General features: G+C 57.2%; 1 protein-coding gene across 8 annotated transcripts in view; it reads left to right on the forward strand.

Annotated features, from left to right (window-relative positions):
* Positions 1–15859, forward strand: part of Adgrl1 (adhesion G protein-coupled receptor L1) — a 41320-nt gene extending 25461 nt beyond the window's left edge. For 2 of the 8 annotated variants that reach the window (XM_026777915.1, XM_026777916.1), the window contains 21 exons: positions 423–437; positions 2690–2774; positions 3877–4677; positions 5424–5738; positions 6105–6208; positions 6428–6613; positions 6824–6862; positions 6981–7164; positions 7321–7443; positions 7831–8045; positions 8304–8474; positions 8841–9050; positions 9133–9353; positions 9480–9546; positions 9974–10065; positions 10421–10589; positions 11363–11491; positions 11623–11719; positions 11812–11940; positions 12074–12091; positions 12505–15859. In XM_026777915.1, coding sequence (XP_026633716.1) covers positions 423–437; positions 2690–2774; positions 3877–4677; positions 5424–5738; positions 6105–6208; positions 6428–6613; positions 6824–6862; positions 6981–7164; positions 7321–7443; positions 7831–8045; positions 8304–8474; positions 8841–9050; positions 9133–9353; positions 9480–9546; positions 9974–10065; positions 10421–10589; positions 11363–11491; positions 11623–11719; positions 11812–11940; positions 12074–12091; positions 12505–13241 — 4107 coding nt within the window. In that variant the 3' untranslated portion in view covers positions 13242–15859. Of the gene's footprint in view, positions 1–419; positions 438–2689; positions 2775–3876; positions 4678–5423; positions 5739–6104; positions 6209–6427; positions 6614–6823; positions 6863–6980; positions 7165–7320; positions 7444–7830; positions 8046–8303; positions 8475–8840; positions 9051–9132; positions 9354–9479; positions 9547–9973; positions 10066–10420; positions 10590–11362; positions 11492–11622; positions 11720–11811; positions 11941–12073; positions 12092–12504 lie in introns of all 8 variants that reach the window. The other 6 variants (XM_026777912.1, XM_026777914.1, XM_005370919.3 and 3 more) reach the window with 6 other exon arrangements.
* Positions 15860–16121: the final 262 nt, after the last annotated feature.

The following is a 16121-nucleotide window of genomic DNA, read 5'->3' on the forward strand; positions in this document are numbered from 1 at the left end:
CCTGGGTCTAGCAGGGGGTTAGCACACAGGGTGGGGAGGAGCCCTGTGGTTCCTATATCCTCACTGCCTGGTATCTCCAAGCTAGAGTTCAGCTCCTAACAGGGGCTCTTCTCTACAGCCGGGGCCCTCCACCTGCCTGTCTGTACCATACCAGTCTTTTCGTCTCTTCCCTCCTGTGTCTCCCCTGCCCTTCTCACTGTCTCCTCAGCACCCTCTCAACCCATCCAACCCCAGAAAGAGGGACTTGGGGGTGGGGGCGGAAATGATAGAACGGAAGGGGTTGGGAAAGCAGGAGGAAAGACAGGAAGAGGGGGCGTGTGGCCAGAAAAGAAACGAAAGCAATTTAATCTTTTTTTCTCTTTTTTCTTCTTGCACATTTTTTTTCAATTTGTTTTCTCTCTCTCTTCCGATGCTTAAAGTAGAAGTGGAGCAGAAAGGTAAACGCACTGTTACCAATGCTAACCCCTAACTCACACTTTGTTCCACCTGTACCATACTCATGTGGCCCACCCTCCCTCCCACCCCTTCTTCTCCCCCACCCTCACTTGGTCCAGTGATTTCCCTGCCCCGGGTGTCCTCCCAGCACAGCTGGGCTGGCCCTGGTGCTGCAGCACCACCAAGGCCAAGGTCAAGGCCGTGGGCTTCTCCACTTTCCAGATTCTCACCGAAGCTCCTCTCTGAGCCTGGGCAAGATACTCACCCCACTCCTACCTCTCTCTCTCTCTCTCTCTCTCTCTCTCTCTCTCTCTCTCTCTCTCTCTCTCTCTCTCTCTCTCTCTCTCTCTCTCTCTCTCTCCCTCCCTCCCTCTCTCTCTCTCTCCCTCCCTCCCTCCCTCTCCCCTCCCCCTCTCTCTCTTCTCTCTCCTCTCACCTCTCTCTGTACCTCTTCTGGTCCCTGGTCCCTGCAGGGTACCTGACCTCATCTCTCATTTCTTTTGCCTCCCTTAGGAGAAATGTGTAAGCATCCAGGCGGGTGGGGAGGGAGGGACTCCCCAGCCTCCACAGGCACCGGTAGAGGTCTCTCTTCCTTCCTCGGTCTCTCTGTCTCTCCTTCCCTTCTTCCCTCCCTCTTACTCTCTCTCCCCTCCTCTCTCTCCTCTCCTGTTCCCTTGTACCCTTTGCAAAATGTTTCTGGTAGAGGGTGGTGGGATGGAGGGGACACTTTTTCCTTTGGGGGACCAGATTTTTCATCTCTCTCTGGCTCCTGGTGGCTTAAATTCTTCTGATTTGGCGTTTTCAAGGCCCAGAGCTGTTGTGGAGCACAGGGAAACAAGCCTCCACCTTCCACCCCTTCTGACCAGCCGGGTCCAGTCCTGGGGAGGGTTGTCAGCTATCCCAAGCCCCTGGGAGGGGGCAGCCTGCCAAAGCCCTGGGACGGGGGCGGGGGCGGGCCTCCTGGAGAGGGTGGAGTGGGTTCTGTCTCGGCACACTTGCAAAGCTGCAGTCAGGGTTTCTTCCGGGCTGATGTGGGAGAGGACCAGGGAGGGGTGGTGGGGGTCACAGACTTGCTCTGGGGACTTCCACAGGCCCCATAATTTCTTGCAGGGAGCCCCATGGTGGTAGGTGTGGCTATGTAGGGAGTGGAGGGTGACCTGCTAGTAATAGGGCAGGAGGAAGTGGACAAACAATGAGATGGCCCTTCAGGGCCCCTTCTGCCTTGAAATTAAGGTGGTCTGTGGAGGATCCCCTGCCAGGGAGGTGGGCGGGGCCCCTCTGAGCTGCTCCCCTCCCCTCTCCTTCCCGCCTTGCCCCTCTCAGAGGCCTGGGCACCGGCCCTCCCTTGCTCTCCTGAGTCAGCCCTGCACTGGCCGCTCTTCTTGCAGGCTTGGAACTACGGCACTGGATCTCCTCTCTGGGTTGGGCTGGGGGTGGGAAGAAGTGTTGGGAGCTGGGTGCTGAGGTAGGGTTCTTGCTGCCCAAGACCCCCGGCAGACCCTTCTTCATCTCTTCCCCTTCCTTGGGATGACCTCTAACTGTATTTTTCCTCCCCTGGTACCCTCTGACCAGCTCAGGCCCTCTTCATGAACACACACCCCTGGCAGGGGGTTTTATGGGATACCTGGAGAAGGGAAAAAAAAGGCAGGTGCCAGATAGTCTGGTCAGAGGGTACAGACATAGCTGGTAGGAATGCCAGGGCTTAGCGCCCTGGGTTAACTTATGCTAAAGGGACTCTGCTACTGGCTGCCTTGGGCCTAGAAACCTAGAGCTGAGCTGCCCTAGAACTGTAATGGGGGCTACGGATTGCTCCCCTCTCCCAACCAAGTCAGCCTGCTGATGAGCCAGGCTAGAAATAGGCACTAGGCCTGGCTCCTACCCAAGGGTCCTTCACTACTGAAGATGCCCACCATGCTGGTGCCAAGTCATCCCAGCCCTCCCTGTGTCCCTGGGGCTAGCTGCTTTGGTGATGGGCCAAGCAGGAGCAGAGAATTCACCATAGACCCACAAGCACACACCCTACAGCCCTGGCCTGCCTGTGGGGGTCTGTGATGGAGAAGTGAGAGGGAGGTGCCAGCCCTCCTGAAGGGAAGGGCATCTGTCCCACGGTACTCAGGGAAGAAGAGGGGGTTGGCCACAGTAACCTGCTGGACCACTAGGGCAGGCTAGGAACAGGTTGTGCTGGGCTGTGAGGGGCGAGGGTGGGCAGGCCAGTGGTGCCAACGAGATGCAGTCGAGGTTTTCCTCTTTTCAGGGAATGGGGGGGTGGGGCGGGGCCCCCCACCTTTCTGACATCAGCGCTGCCTTGGTCCCTCCTCCTGAGCCGGGGATGGTCACAGGTAAATCGGGGTCCGGGGCAGGGGAGGTGGGGGGCTGGCTGGGGTGGGCTGGGGCTTTATCCTAGCACCTGGTTCCCTCCCTTGCCCCCTCCGAGCTGGACCTGGGACTGCCCCTGGAAGGGACACTCAGTCGGGCCTGGGCCTTGGAGTGAATTCTCTGCTCACCCCCTCTCTCCTCGCCAGCACTAACCTTCTCTTCCCAGGTGGTCTCCAGAGCGCCTCCCTTGGAGCCAGGATTTGTGGACACACACACACACCTCCTTGTCTCTCTTCCCTCTGCACAGCTCCCTCACCCCAAGTGTCCCCACTCCACCCTTGTGCACCAGTGTCAGTGTGTGCTTCTGAGCCTGACCCACCAGAGACCCTGCCGGCTGGGGCAGGACTGGACTTCTCCCTAGCCTAACCTGGGAGCTGCTTCCCTCCCTCCTTTCCTCAGCTACGGGTACCAGCTGAGTGGAGCCCAGACAGCAGCAGGGGCCCGAGGAGAGAATAGACAGCCCTAAGCCTCCCTGCCAGAGTGGGTGTGGAAACATCACTCTCCCTTACAGCTTTTGGAGGAAGAAAGTGAAGTGGTTTTTTTTGTTTTGTTTTATTTTTGTTGTTTTTTTTTTTTTTAAGTCCATCCCTGCATGGTGGGTGAAGGACGGGATCCCAGCCCCTAGTTCTTCCACAGAGGCAGAGAAGGGAGGCCAGGGTGCTGATACCTGAACCTTGAGGCTAGGTGGCACTGCAGCAGAAGTCCCCGCCTCCCATCCCTTTGTGCCCAGTCTGGGAGAGCTCTGGCCAAATCCTTCGTCCCCAGCCTGTGGGGTCTCTAGCAGCCAAGGAAGGGAAGAGGGCACCACCTCCCCACACTAACCCTGCTCTTGATGGTCTCCAGGGTTCACAGCTCCAGGGAGAGGGGCAGCTGGGCAGGGCGGGATTCCCGGCCCACAAACCCCCTTCCTATCACCAGCCCGACCAAGCAACCATGACTGCAGCAGCAGGAGGGGACAGCATGGTTTCCTCCCCCCACCGTGTGACCAACTTGCCTCTCTCTCCCCTCTCTCCTTGCCTCTGCTCCTCCCCACCTCCTCCCTGCCTACCCACCCACCCGGCCCAGTCTTCGTGTGCCCAGGGACTCTGCAGAAGGTACTGGAGCCCACCTCCACACATGAGTCAGAGCACCAGTCTGGTGCCTGGTGCAAGGACCCGCTGCAGGCAGGTGACCGTATCTACGTCATGCCCTGGATCCCCTACCGCACGGACACACTGACTGAATATGCCTCGTGGGAGGACTATGTGGCTGCGCGCCACACCACCACGTACCGACTGCCCAACCGTGTGGATGGCACTGGCTTTGTAGTCTACGATGGCGCAGTCTTCTACAACAAGGAGCGCACGCGCAACATCGTCAAGTATGACCTGCGGACTCGCATCAAGAGCGGAGAGACAGTCATCAACACAGCCAACTACCATGACACCTCGCCTTACCGTTGGGGAGGCAAGACCGACATTGACCTGGCGGTGGATGAGAACGGGCTGTGGGTCATCTATGCCACTGAGGGCAACAACGGGCGCCTGGTGGTGAGCCAGCTCAACCCCTACACGCTGCGCTTTGAGGGCACCTGGGAAACGGGCTACGACAAGCGCTCGGCCTCCAATGCCTTCATGGTATGCGGTGTCCTCTACGTGCTGCGCTCCGTGTATGTGGATGACGACAGCGAGGCGGCGGGCAACCGTGTGGACTATGCCTTCAACACCAATGCAAACCGAGAGGAGCCAGTCAGTCTCGCTTTCCCCAACCCCTACCAGTTTGTGTCCTCTGTCGACTACAACCCCCGGGACAACCAGCTGTATGTGTGGAATAACTACTTTGTGGTGCGCTACAGCCTGGAGTTTGGACCCCCAGACCCCAGCGCTGGTGAGAGTGGGTTTGAGGGTGGGACCCCCAGACCCCAGCGCTGGTGAGAGTGGGTTTGAGGGTGTAGGCCTCTTTGCATCCATTAGTCCTCGGTACCGGAATGTAGAGCCCACTGTAAGCTCTTGAGGATTAGGAGGTACAGAAAATCCCAGTTTGTGGCAAACACTGTCCACACCCTCACAGCTGCTGCTTCAACGTGCCTGCTGTCTTCAAAGCACTGTTTTACAGATGAGGGATGATTGTGAAGCTTGAGGGTTGAACCCCAGGATTCTGGGCTCTACCCAGTGATCTGTGCTGCCCGGGCACATTCATTTGGGGTTGCTTAGGGGGTGCAGGATCAGATGCTTGCTGTAGTCTTGTTTTGCCTCCAGCTGGTGTTCCCATCACTAACCCAGAGCAACTCCAGAGCTCTAGAGAGCCTTAGCCAACCTTTGCAGAGGGGGACTGAGTACCCCCGAGGGAAAACGTAGCCAGGTTCCCTACCCCAATCAGCTCTGTCACAGATGAGTGGTGTTGTAGCCAGCAGCTTTGACACACATCTCCAATCCCAGCTCTGGGAGCGACACCTTGTGGTACATAGTAGTACATTTTCACCTTCTCAGGGACTCATGAGTATAGGGTACCTCTGAGCACAGGAAAGGTCAGGGGACCCAGGACAGATTTCACGTCAATGAATAAGAAGACATCACGATGCCAAGGGGCCTTGGGCATGGGTGTGACCCAGTCCTGTCCTCTCTACCTCCCAGGCCCAGCCACTTCTCCACCTCTCAGTACCACCACCACAGCTCGGCCCACACCCCTCACCAGCACAGCCTCGCCTGCAGCCACCACTCCACTCCGTCGGGCACCCCTCACCACACACCCAGTGGGTGCCATTAACCAGCTCGGACCTGACCTGCCTCCAGCGACAGCCCCAGTGCCCAGCACCCGGCGGCCCCCAGCTCCCAATCTGCATGTGTCCCCTGAGCTCTTCTGTGAACCCCGAGAGGTCCGGCGGGTCCAGTGGCCAGCCACCCAACAGGGTATGCTGGTGGAGAGGCCTTGCCCCAAGGGAACGCGAGGTGAGTGCTGGGGCCACAGCTGACCGCGAAGGGCTGGGAGGGCCACAGCTTAGCTATGCAGGTGCCACCTGCAGCTGAGCACCTGGGGAGCTGCCAATAATCCGGCTACCGGCCTCAGACTAAAGTAGCAAAGCCAGTTTCAGGACAGATGTGGGACAGAGAAGCAGCCCAGGTGCTCTGAGATTTCAGGAAAGTTTGGGAGAGGCTTTGTGGAGAAAACCTTCCACAGCCCATCTTGCCTAGGAGGCTAGGGTGGGCTACCCTAGTGCCTTTTCCCAAGTGTTCCTCTGCTCTGCTCTGTCTCCTCTCTTGTTCCTTGTCCTCTCTTCATTTCCTTCTCTTTGACTTTCTTGTCCGTCTCTACAGGAATTGCCTCGTTCCAGTGTCTCCCTGCTTTGGGGCTCTGGAATCCTCGTGGTCCTGACCTCAGTAACTGCACCTCCCCTTGGGTCAACCAAGTAGCCCAGAAGGTACCAGTAACTGCTGCCCCTTGCAGGCAGGCTATCCAGAGCCCAGGGTCAGCAGGAGTGGAAATGGCTTGGGAGATATATAGGGCAAGGGGCATCCTTTTACCTGACCCGTGTGTGGGAAAGGCTAGCAGGGAGAAGAGGGCAGGTGAAGAGGGAATGTGGACCAGGGCAGGCCAGTGCCCAGAAGACCTGAGGTCCCTTTCTCCCCTCCTCACACAGATTAAGAGTGGAGAGAATGCAGCCAACATTGCTAGTGAGCTGGCCCGCCATACGCGGGGCTCCATCTACGCTGGGGACGTGTCCTCATCGGTGAAGCTGATGGAACAGCTGTTAGACATCCTGGATGCCCAGCTCCAGGCCCTCCGGCCCATTGAGCGCGAATCAGCTGGCAAGAACTACAACAAGGTAGGCATCTGTACCTTCTGCCACTCCACAGTGACCAGTGAGGGACACAATACCCCAGGGGCTGCTGGCACTCACTGCCGCACTGCCTTGAGCAGTACCAGAGGTGGGGTTCCTGAGGAAGGTCTCAGGGCCCCAGAGTCTGAGAGCACTGTGGCTAGGGGAGCAGTGCCTGGAGTCTCCACCCATCACTACCTCCATCTCTTTCTCCAGATGCACAAGCGAGAGAGAACCTGCAAGGATTATATCAAGGTGAGCTCCGTGTGGTACAGATCGTGGGGATGAAGGGAAGAGAGAGAAGAGGACATTAAGACTATCCCAAGGAACTAAGAATGTGGGGGACTCATGGTATCGTCCCTGCTACACACAGGCCGTGGTGGAGACGGTGGACAACCTGCTCCGGCCAGAGGCGCTTGAGTCCTGGAAAGACATGAATGCCACAGAACAGGTGCATACAGCCACCATGCTCCTAGATGTCCTGGAGGAGGGGGCCTTCCTGCTGGCCGACAATGTCAGGGAACCCGCTCGCTTCTTAGCTGCCAAGCAGAATGTGGGTGAGTACTGTAGCCACCCCAGAGCCAACCCCAAACTGCAGGGGTGTTGGTTTCCCAATTCCTGGCCTGTGGTTTCACTGCAGGTTCATGGGGTAGCATGAACCCTGTCTGGGGATGGACACTGGTAACGTATCCTTTCTGCCTCTGCTCCCACAGTCCTGGAGGTGACTGTCCTGAACACAGAGGGTCAAGTGCAGGAGTTGGTGTTTCCCCAGGAATATCCCAGCGAGAACTCCATCCAGCTGTCTGCCAACACCATCAAGCAGAATAGCCGCAACGGTCAGTGTCCCGTGGGGTTTGTCCACAAGCACGTGCACACTGCCCACTTGGTACCTTGATCTTGACTCTCTGGAACACAACAGTCATGTTGTTTTAATCACGGTTTATCTGCCGTGAGTATGGATGTCCCGAAGCCCTGTAGAGGCTCTAGAAGCCATTTGAGGCTGAGACACAGAGAGATTAGGGGATCTGCCCAAGGTCACACAAAGTAAGAGAGGGTCAGAGAGCCAGCCTGTATGTCCTGGCCTCTGTGTTTGATCTCCCACTGCTGAACAATGGCCTTTGGATATGATTTCTGAACTTCTGCTGCTTCAACTGTGCCACTGCCCAGATAGAATTGCGTGGCTGAGGATGGCCACTATATTGCCCTGTGCCCATCTTCCTCAGGGGTGGTCAAGGTTGTCTTCATCCTCTACAACAACTTGGGCCTGTTCTTGTCCACGGAGAATGCCACGGTGAAGCTGGCAGGCGAGACAGGGACCGGTGGCCCTGGCGGTGCCTCCCTGGTGGTGAACTCACAGGTCATCGCAGCTTCCATCAATAAGGAATCAAGCCGCGTCTTCCTCATGGACCCTGTCATCTTTACTGTGGCTCACTTGGAGGTGAGCTCAGGTGTACCCCTCCCTCGCTGGAGGTTCCAGCATCCCCTGTTCCTGGACTACGTATCCCCCACCATTGTTCACCCACCTGACAGGAAGTTTCAGCTCCCCTGCTTCAGCTTGGACCACGGGTCCCCTAGAGCTGGTGGTCACCTTGGGCCCTAGGCACTTCCTTCACACCTGTCACTGTCCCCGTAGCTGGTTTTGAGGGCAGGAAATAGGGCTTGCAGTTTTGACACCCTGTCCACCACCATACAACAGGCCAAGAACCACTTCAATGCAAACTGCTCCTTCTGGAACTACTCAGAGCGCTCCATGCTGGGCTACTGGTCAACCCAGGGCTGCCGCCTGGTGGAATCCAATAAGACCCATACCACATGTGCCTGCAGCCACCTCACCAACTTCGCAGTGCTCATGGCTCACCGAGAGATCGTAAGCTGGCCGGCGCTCTGCTGCTCCGGGCGGGCCTGCTTGCTGCTGGCCTGGCTTTGCATGGCACCCTAGAGAGCACACAGCATGGGCGATGCCTGCGAGGCCGGCTCATGGCCATGGGGGCCACCAGACTTGCCTAGGGCATGAGGCCTTGCATCTGGCTCCCCTGGCCCCGAGGCACTCTGGGGAAGGCAGTTGGTGTCACTTTGTCTTCTCTCCATGCGCCTTCCAGAGCATGAGGAAATGAGCTGCACCACCTGCACAGGGGTGGGGGCCGCTCGGTGGCTGGGTGGGTAGTGCTGGAGGTCCTTACCTACAGCTGTCACCTGGCCAAGCCCTGAGTGCCTCCCTACTCCTGTCCCCTAGTACCAGGGCCGGATCAATGAGCTGCTGCTGTCGGTCATCACCTGGGTGGGCATTGTCATCTCCCTGGTCTGTCTGGCCATCTGTATCTCCACCTTCTGCTTCCTGCGAGGCCTGCAGACCGACCGCAACACCATCCACAAGAACCTGTGCATCAACCTCTTCCTTGCCGAGCTGCTTTTCCTGGTTGGGATAGACAAGACTCAGTATGAGGTGAGCTGCACCTGGGGCCGAGGCTGGGCGGTGGAAGGGGCCGCAGCTGATGGAGCGGCCTCTTACTGATGTGCTCTCCCAGGTTGCCTGCCCCATCTTCGCGGGCCTGCTGCACTACTTTTTCCTGGCCGCGTTTTCCTGGCTGTGCCTGGAAGGTGTGCACCTCTACCTGCTGCTGGTGGAAGTATTTGAAAGCGAATACTCACGTACCAAGTACTATTACCTGGGCGGCTACTGCTTCCCAGCCCTGGTGGTAGGCATCGCAGCCGCCATTGACTACCGAAGCTATGGCACCGAGAAGGCGTGAGTGTCTCTGTTATCCCCGTGGTCTTCGTCTGTTTGGGCTCTTGAGTGGCTGGCTTTCCTTGGGCCGGGCTGGGATGGCCAGTCTTTCAGGCATCTCTCCACTCTGGTTGTCTTTCATTTTAGCTGCTGGCTGAGAGTTGACAACTACTTCATCTGGAGCTTCATTGGGCCTGTTTCCTTTGTCATTGTGGTGAGTGGCACTCCAAGTACTGGGCTCCTTTCATCCAGGCTGGTCTTGACCCTAATCTTGGCTTTTCAAAAACGGCATTGGTGTAAAAATCTGTCAGAACCAAACATGGGCCAGGGCATGGCTTAGTGGTGAGCACTTGCCCACTATGCAAAAGGCCCTGGCTTCTAATTCTAAAACCACACAGACATACACACACATACACACCTGAGCTGTAGCTAAAAAGACCAGGCCAACAAAGTCCATTGTCTTCAATACTGAGGCCAGTGCACCAGCAGCTGTGGTTTCATGCCAAGCCATGACCCTTGGCCTCACAGCAATGACAGCAAGTAACAGATGAGAGTAGTGGGCACTTTGGGCCTCCATAGGCAGAGAAGGCCCTGAGGAAGGGGTTGGAGCAAAGACTGAGCCTTTCCTGTACTGTACCCAGGTGAACCTGGTGTTCCTCATGGTGACCCTGCACAAGATGATCCGGAGCTCATCAGTGCTCAAGCCTGACTCCAGTCGCCTTGACAACATCAAGTGAGCCCTCACCCTGGGCCCTCGGGGTTCCCAGAACCCTTTGCTCCCCGCTGGTGCTATGCGGTGGGGTTTGTGCATGGTGTGGGCCCTATTCAGCAGGGTCAGAAAGTGCAGCAGTCCATGCAGCCTGTGCTTTCAGGCCTGCCACTGCAGGTTTAGTGTGAGTCTGTGTGTGGGCACCTTGAAAACTGGGTCACAAAGGGAGTCTGAGTGGACTGGAAGTCTGGCCAAAGTGATGAAGTTGGCAGGGAACGACCCATCACCTGAAGCCAACCCTCGGTATCAACCTGGAGGCCTTGGGGCTGGGCTGTCTTCACTGGTGAGCAGTGTGATTGCCTGTCCTCCTGGCCACCAGGTCCTGGGCGCTGGGCGCCATTGCGCTGCTCTTCTTGCTGGGCCTCACCTGGGCTTTCGGCCTCCTCTTCATCAACAAGGAGTCTGTAGTCATGGCCTATCTCTTCACTACCTTCAACGCCTTCCAGGGGGTCTTCATCTTTGTCTTTCACTGCGCCTTACAGAAAAAGGTGAGGGTGGCAGAGCTCGCCTTGGACATTCTGGACCCCAGAATGAAAGGACTCAGGTGCACCTTGGCCCTCAGTGTGTCCCCTGGGCACCTGCCTTCTATGGAACCATCTGAGTCTGGTGGGGCTGGGGGGATTCAGCCAGGAGTAAAAGAGATTCCAGAAATAAAGCAGGACACAAAGGCGTCGCAGCACAGAGCAGGTACAGCCCTAAGTGGCAGACAGCTGGTAGCCACAGCATTAAGACCTGCCATAACCATCTAAGGATAACCATGTAAGGATAGAAGGAATGGTTCCAGGGGAACCCTTGTCTGACTTCGAGTGTACTGCACACACATACATGCAGGCAAAGCATCCATACACATAAAATTTTTTCTTGCAAACCACACGAGGGCTGAGGATGTAGCTGAGTTGTTAGAATGCTTGCCTAGCATACATGAAGTCTGTCCCATCCCCAGTATCACGGATTGGGAGCGGGGATGCATGCCTAGAGTTGTAGTACCGGGGAGGTAGGAGCTCAGTCATAATGTTCCCTGTGCTTGGCACACAGTACATGTTCCTGAAAGATGTGTTGAGTTGGAGAACGCTGGAATAAATAAATGACTGAGGGAGTCGATGGTAGTAAAGAAAAGAGAGTGGGCCGTAGTGATGGCCTGAATAGCTGGCCACCAGGGACATAGATGACCAGAGTTTCTGTGGCCTGCCAGCTCCCAGGATGACTGATGGGGAAGATGCAGGTACCCACCGTCAGCTGTCCCCTGTCCTCCCCTGCACAGGTGCACAAGGAGTACAGCAAGTGCCTGCGTCACTCCTACTGCTGCATCCGCTCCCCACCTGGGGGTACTCACGGCTCCCTCAAGACCTCAGCCATGCGAAGTAACACCCGATACTACACAGGGACCCAGGTACCCATGCAGGGAAGGTATATCCAGCATGTTTCTCTGTGGCCAAGAGGCAGGAGTGTCTGCCAGAGCCTCAGAAAGATCTGGAGGGCAGGGCAGTTAGAGATCCCCTCATGTTTGGGCTGTGTCCCCAGAGCCGAATCCGGAGGATGTGGAACGACACCGTGAGGAAACAGACAGAGTCCTCCTTTATGGCAGGTGACGTCAACAGCACCCCCACCCTGAACCGAGGTGAGGTCTCCCCAGCCCTGGGTCCTCTCTCAGAAGCTCCTTGTCCCAAGTCTCTAGGCTGCCTTGTAACCTCTGACCCTTCCCTTGGGCAGGTACCATGGGGAATCATCTACTGACCAACCCCGTGCTACAACCCCGTGGGGGCACCAGCCCATACAATACACTCATTGCAGAATCTGTGGGCTTCAATCCTTCCTCGCCCCCAGTCTTCAACTCCCCAGGTGAGGACACTTGGGCTGGCTGGATGCCAGGGAAGAGCAGAGTCCCAGGTCGGGAGGCCCCAAGGGCAGGTCCTGAGGGGCCTCTGCTTAGCTCATTCTTGTCTTGTCTTCTCTTGCGGGCTGGCATCTACAGGAAGCTACAGGGAACCCAGTAAGTACTGCTGTCTCCTGGAAGCACTTCCATAGCGGGGAGGGGGACAAAGGCAGACCCTTCTCCTGTAGCTTCATAGGGACTGGAAACTTAGGGTGTCCCTTTCTACAGGCTCTGGCATGGCAGCCAGGTGAGGACTTACAGGTAGGGAATGAAAGTGGGGGTCCAAGCCTAGTCGGTGTACCTGGCTACACTGGCCTCCACTTGCTGAAGTTGTGGCACTCACGAGGGAACCCTGGGTGAACTGGCCCGTATACATCATCATGGGCTGTGCTAGGCGGCAGACTCCCCCCCCCCCCCCAAAAAAACAGGAGAGAGAGAGGAAAGAGACCTGAGGCTCTGGGACAGACCTCTGTGCTCCCTTTGTCTACCACGTGACCAGGCCCATCCTTACTGCCCCCTCTGCCCTGCAGAGCACCCCTTGGGAGGCCGGGAAGCCTGTGGCATGGACACCCTGCCCCTTAACGGCAACTTCAACAACAGCTACTCCTTGAGAAGCGGGGATTTCCCTCCAGGGGATGGGGGTCCCGAGCCACCCCGAGGTCGGAACCTGGCCGATGCCGCCGCCTTTGAGAAGATGATCATCTCAGAGCTGGTGCACAACAACCTGCGGGGGGCCAGTGGGGGCGCCAAAGGGCCTCCGCCGGAGCCTCCTGTGCCACCCGTGCCAGGGGTCAGTGAGGACGAGGCCGGCGGGCCTGGGGGTGCTGACCGGGCAGAGATTGAACTTCTCTACAAGGCCCTGGAGGAGCCACTGCTGCTGCCCCGGGCCCAGTCGGTGCTGTACCAGAGTGATCTGGATGAGTCGGAGAGCTGCACGGCAGAGGATGGGGCCACCAGTCGGCCCCTTTCCTCACCTCCCGGCCGGGACTCCCTCTATGCCAGCGGGGCCAACCTGCGGGACTCGCCCTCCTACCCGGACAGCAGCCCCGAAGGGCCTAATGAGGCCCTGCCCCCACCCCCACCTGCCCCCCCTGGGCCCCCAGAAATCTACTACACCTCCCGCCCGCCGGCCCTGGTGGCTCGGAATCCCCTACAGGGCTACTACCAGGTGCGGCGGCCCAGCCATGAGGGCTACCTGGCAGCCCCCAGTCTCGAGGGGCCAGGGCCCGATGGGGATGGGCAGATGCAGTTGGTCACCAGTCTCTGAGGGGCCTCATGGACCAGAGGCCGGGGGCCTGGCCAGGGAGGAAACCCAGGAGGGGCTCTGGTGGGAGCAGAGACTGACGGAGGCAGTGGCTGGTGGGCCACTCTCTCCAGGTGCCCCTCAGCCCGTGGGCCCCACAGTCCCCTCGGGGGCTCTGACCTGGGCCCCAGGTGCCAGGGTTAGTAGACAGGGTTTCCACCAGCCACAGGCCCCAGCCTCTCTAGGGGAGTGCAATGAGGAAAAGCACTTGGGCCTTGGGAGTAGGGGAGAAGCTGGTAGGTATGACCAACTTCTGACTCTCCCTGCCTGTGGAGGAAGAGCAAGGGATAAGGCTTCCTTAGGATTTTAGGGGGTTGCCGCTTTTGAGGTGGCCGAAGCCTTGCAGGATCCAGTTTATCAGCTGCTCCTCCCCATCTACCGGAGGGGAGCAGTGGGGCAGCGGGACAGATGGACAGGATCCTCCCTGCTAGGTTCCTTGTGCCCTGGAGGTGGGCAGTGGGGGCTGGTGGTTATGGAGGAACTCTCTTTGAAGCTCCTTTCTCCCTTGCTATCGGCCCTTGTCTCCCAAGCGAGCCTGCCCTTCAACCCTCAGAGTGCACCCAATGACCCCCTCCCTTGGGGTGACTCCCAATGAAGCACAACTCCCCGCAGGGCCCCTAACCCACTGGGGTGGCCATATCTGGGCAGTTCCCAGTCCTGTGGGCTGGGCTATCTGGGGAGCAGATTTGGGGTCTGGGGCTCCCTGAGGAGTGGGTCCTGGGTTTGGATCTTTCCCTAGGGGGTCCTCTTACCCCTCTCTCTTCCTCCCCTATTGCTGTAAATATTTCAACAAAACGGAAAAGGAAAAAAAAAAAGACAAAAAAAAAAGTAAGAAAAGAAAATCTCATCACTTGAAGCCACCGGGCACCTGCAGCCCAGGCCAGCCCGGACTTTCTCCGGAACAGAGCAGCGGCCAGCCCTGGCAACCAGGACTTCCTGTATTGTACATCCCAGCCAGGGCGGGCAGCAGAGCCGCTTTTACACTCCAGAGAGCAACAACGAAACAACCCGTCCTTCCCGGCACCGGGTCCTGTCACCTCTGCTCTGTCAGTCCTGCATCAGTCCGCCCTCCTGGGGCGTGTACCTCACTGCCTGCCCCGCTGGCCAGGAGACACCCTCACACCCAAAGATGCTTTTGCCGAGATGGCTGCACTACCCCTTTGAGTTCCTGCTTCTCCTATATCACTTCAGGACTCACGGCAGGCAGGGGGAGGGAAAGGAGTGAAGGGCAGGGAATGGTTCCTGTGGCTGAGCGGGATGGCAGTGGTGAAGTCTTTCTGAGGGAGAGGGGGACAAAGGTGAGAGGTCCCTTTCCCTTGCCCCTCACCCCAAGCCCTCTGCCAGGCTTAAGGTGTCTGCCTAGCACCTCTGGCCCTTCAGCCTGGCCTGCCCTCCCCCAGTTTTGGGGAGATAGCATTAACTCTGCCGCCATCTTCTGGAGATGGAATCACACCTCTGCTGACTTCACCCTGTTTTTTTCTCTGCCTCCTTCCTCACAAGTGCCATGAGTTTTCAAGCATCCTCTGGTCTCAGCTTGCTGCTGCCGTGAACTTCTTTGGGTTATGAGGGAGGGGCTCTAGGAAGGCGCTGAGCAGGAGGTGAATCAGTGGCAAGGAGGACCCTTTTTGCTGCTAGAAAGCCCTCTCCCTTTTGGGGAGCTGGGACTGGCTTGTCCCCCATCAATGTGGGGGGAAAGGGGCCAGACCAAAGATAATGGTTTGCTCCATGAAGGGGAACAGATGTGAAAAGGCAGGGTTTATTCCATCTCTGGTTTTTTCTGGTAGTGTGTTTTAGCTTATCTTGCCAGAAGACCAAGGGTGAAGTCTAGGTGGGGGAGAGAGGATGGAGGTAGTCTTGCCAAGGCAGGCCCGGAGAGTAGGAGATGGCTTGTGGCCCTTGCCTAACTTTTGCTGGACCTGGAGCTTGCTGTGGTTCTGTGAAGTGACTGGCCCAGGCCTGAGGCCCATCAGACATCAATAAATCTAGGGAAAAGGGCGGGTGAAGAGGTCCTCTGGGATTGGAGGCTCCCTCATTCCCTGCACGGTCCTTTTCCAGATGTGGGCGATGGACGGCAGAGGATGTGGTGCGGCAGGGCCTTTGGTTCCTACTCTAGCTGGCATCGCTAGCACAGAGTAAACCCCAGGCCTCAGCTACATGGGAGGTCCCCAAGTGGGGCTGGTTCCACTGCAGTCCAGCGCAAAGCCACCCAGAGAGCCCAGGTGTCCCCTACCCTAACCAGACCTGGTGCCTTGACGCCCCCACCCCAGCGGGGACGGTACAAAGAAGGGTCTTGGTCTCCTCCTCCTCCCTTCCTTGGGCTCCTGAATTCATTTGCTCTTAAATCTTGCTCATTCTTTTTCTCTACATTTTTTTTCCTTTTGGGTTTTTCTTAACTATCCACCTTTCTTTGTGTCTCTTTTGCTGTCTCTGTGTCCCCCCCCCCATTCTCAATTTCTCTGTCCATTTGGGCCTCCCTGCTCCCACACCCTAGTCCCTTCTTTCCTTGGTCTCCTTTTCGATATGCCAAACCAATTTTGGGTCGAGTGCATTTAACGAGAACAAAACAAAAGGCTCATAAGAACGTTTCAGAAAAAAACAAAAAGTTTAAAAAAATGTTGAGTCAAAAAGTCAAACAATAAAGAAATTAAGATTTCTTGGAATGATAAGAGTGATGTCATTCAATTGGGGGACAAAAAGTGGGGTATAGTATATGAGTCCCAGAAATCTATACTTGAACATCTTGCAGGCCTAGAATTTCAGCATGTGGGAAGCTGGGGTAGGAGGATTGATTAGCCCGTTCAGTCTGGTCTACGTGGTAAAACCCTGGCTCAAAATTAAGGGACC

This window comes from Microtus ochrogaster, unplaced genomic scaffold (assembly GCF_000317375.1).
Source record: "Microtus ochrogaster isolate Prairie Vole_2 unplaced genomic scaffold, MicOch1.0 UNK90, whole genome shotgun sequence".
In the NCBI taxonomy this organism is placed as follows: domain Eukaryota; kingdom Metazoa; phylum Chordata; class Mammalia; order Rodentia; family Cricetidae; genus Microtus; species Microtus ochrogaster.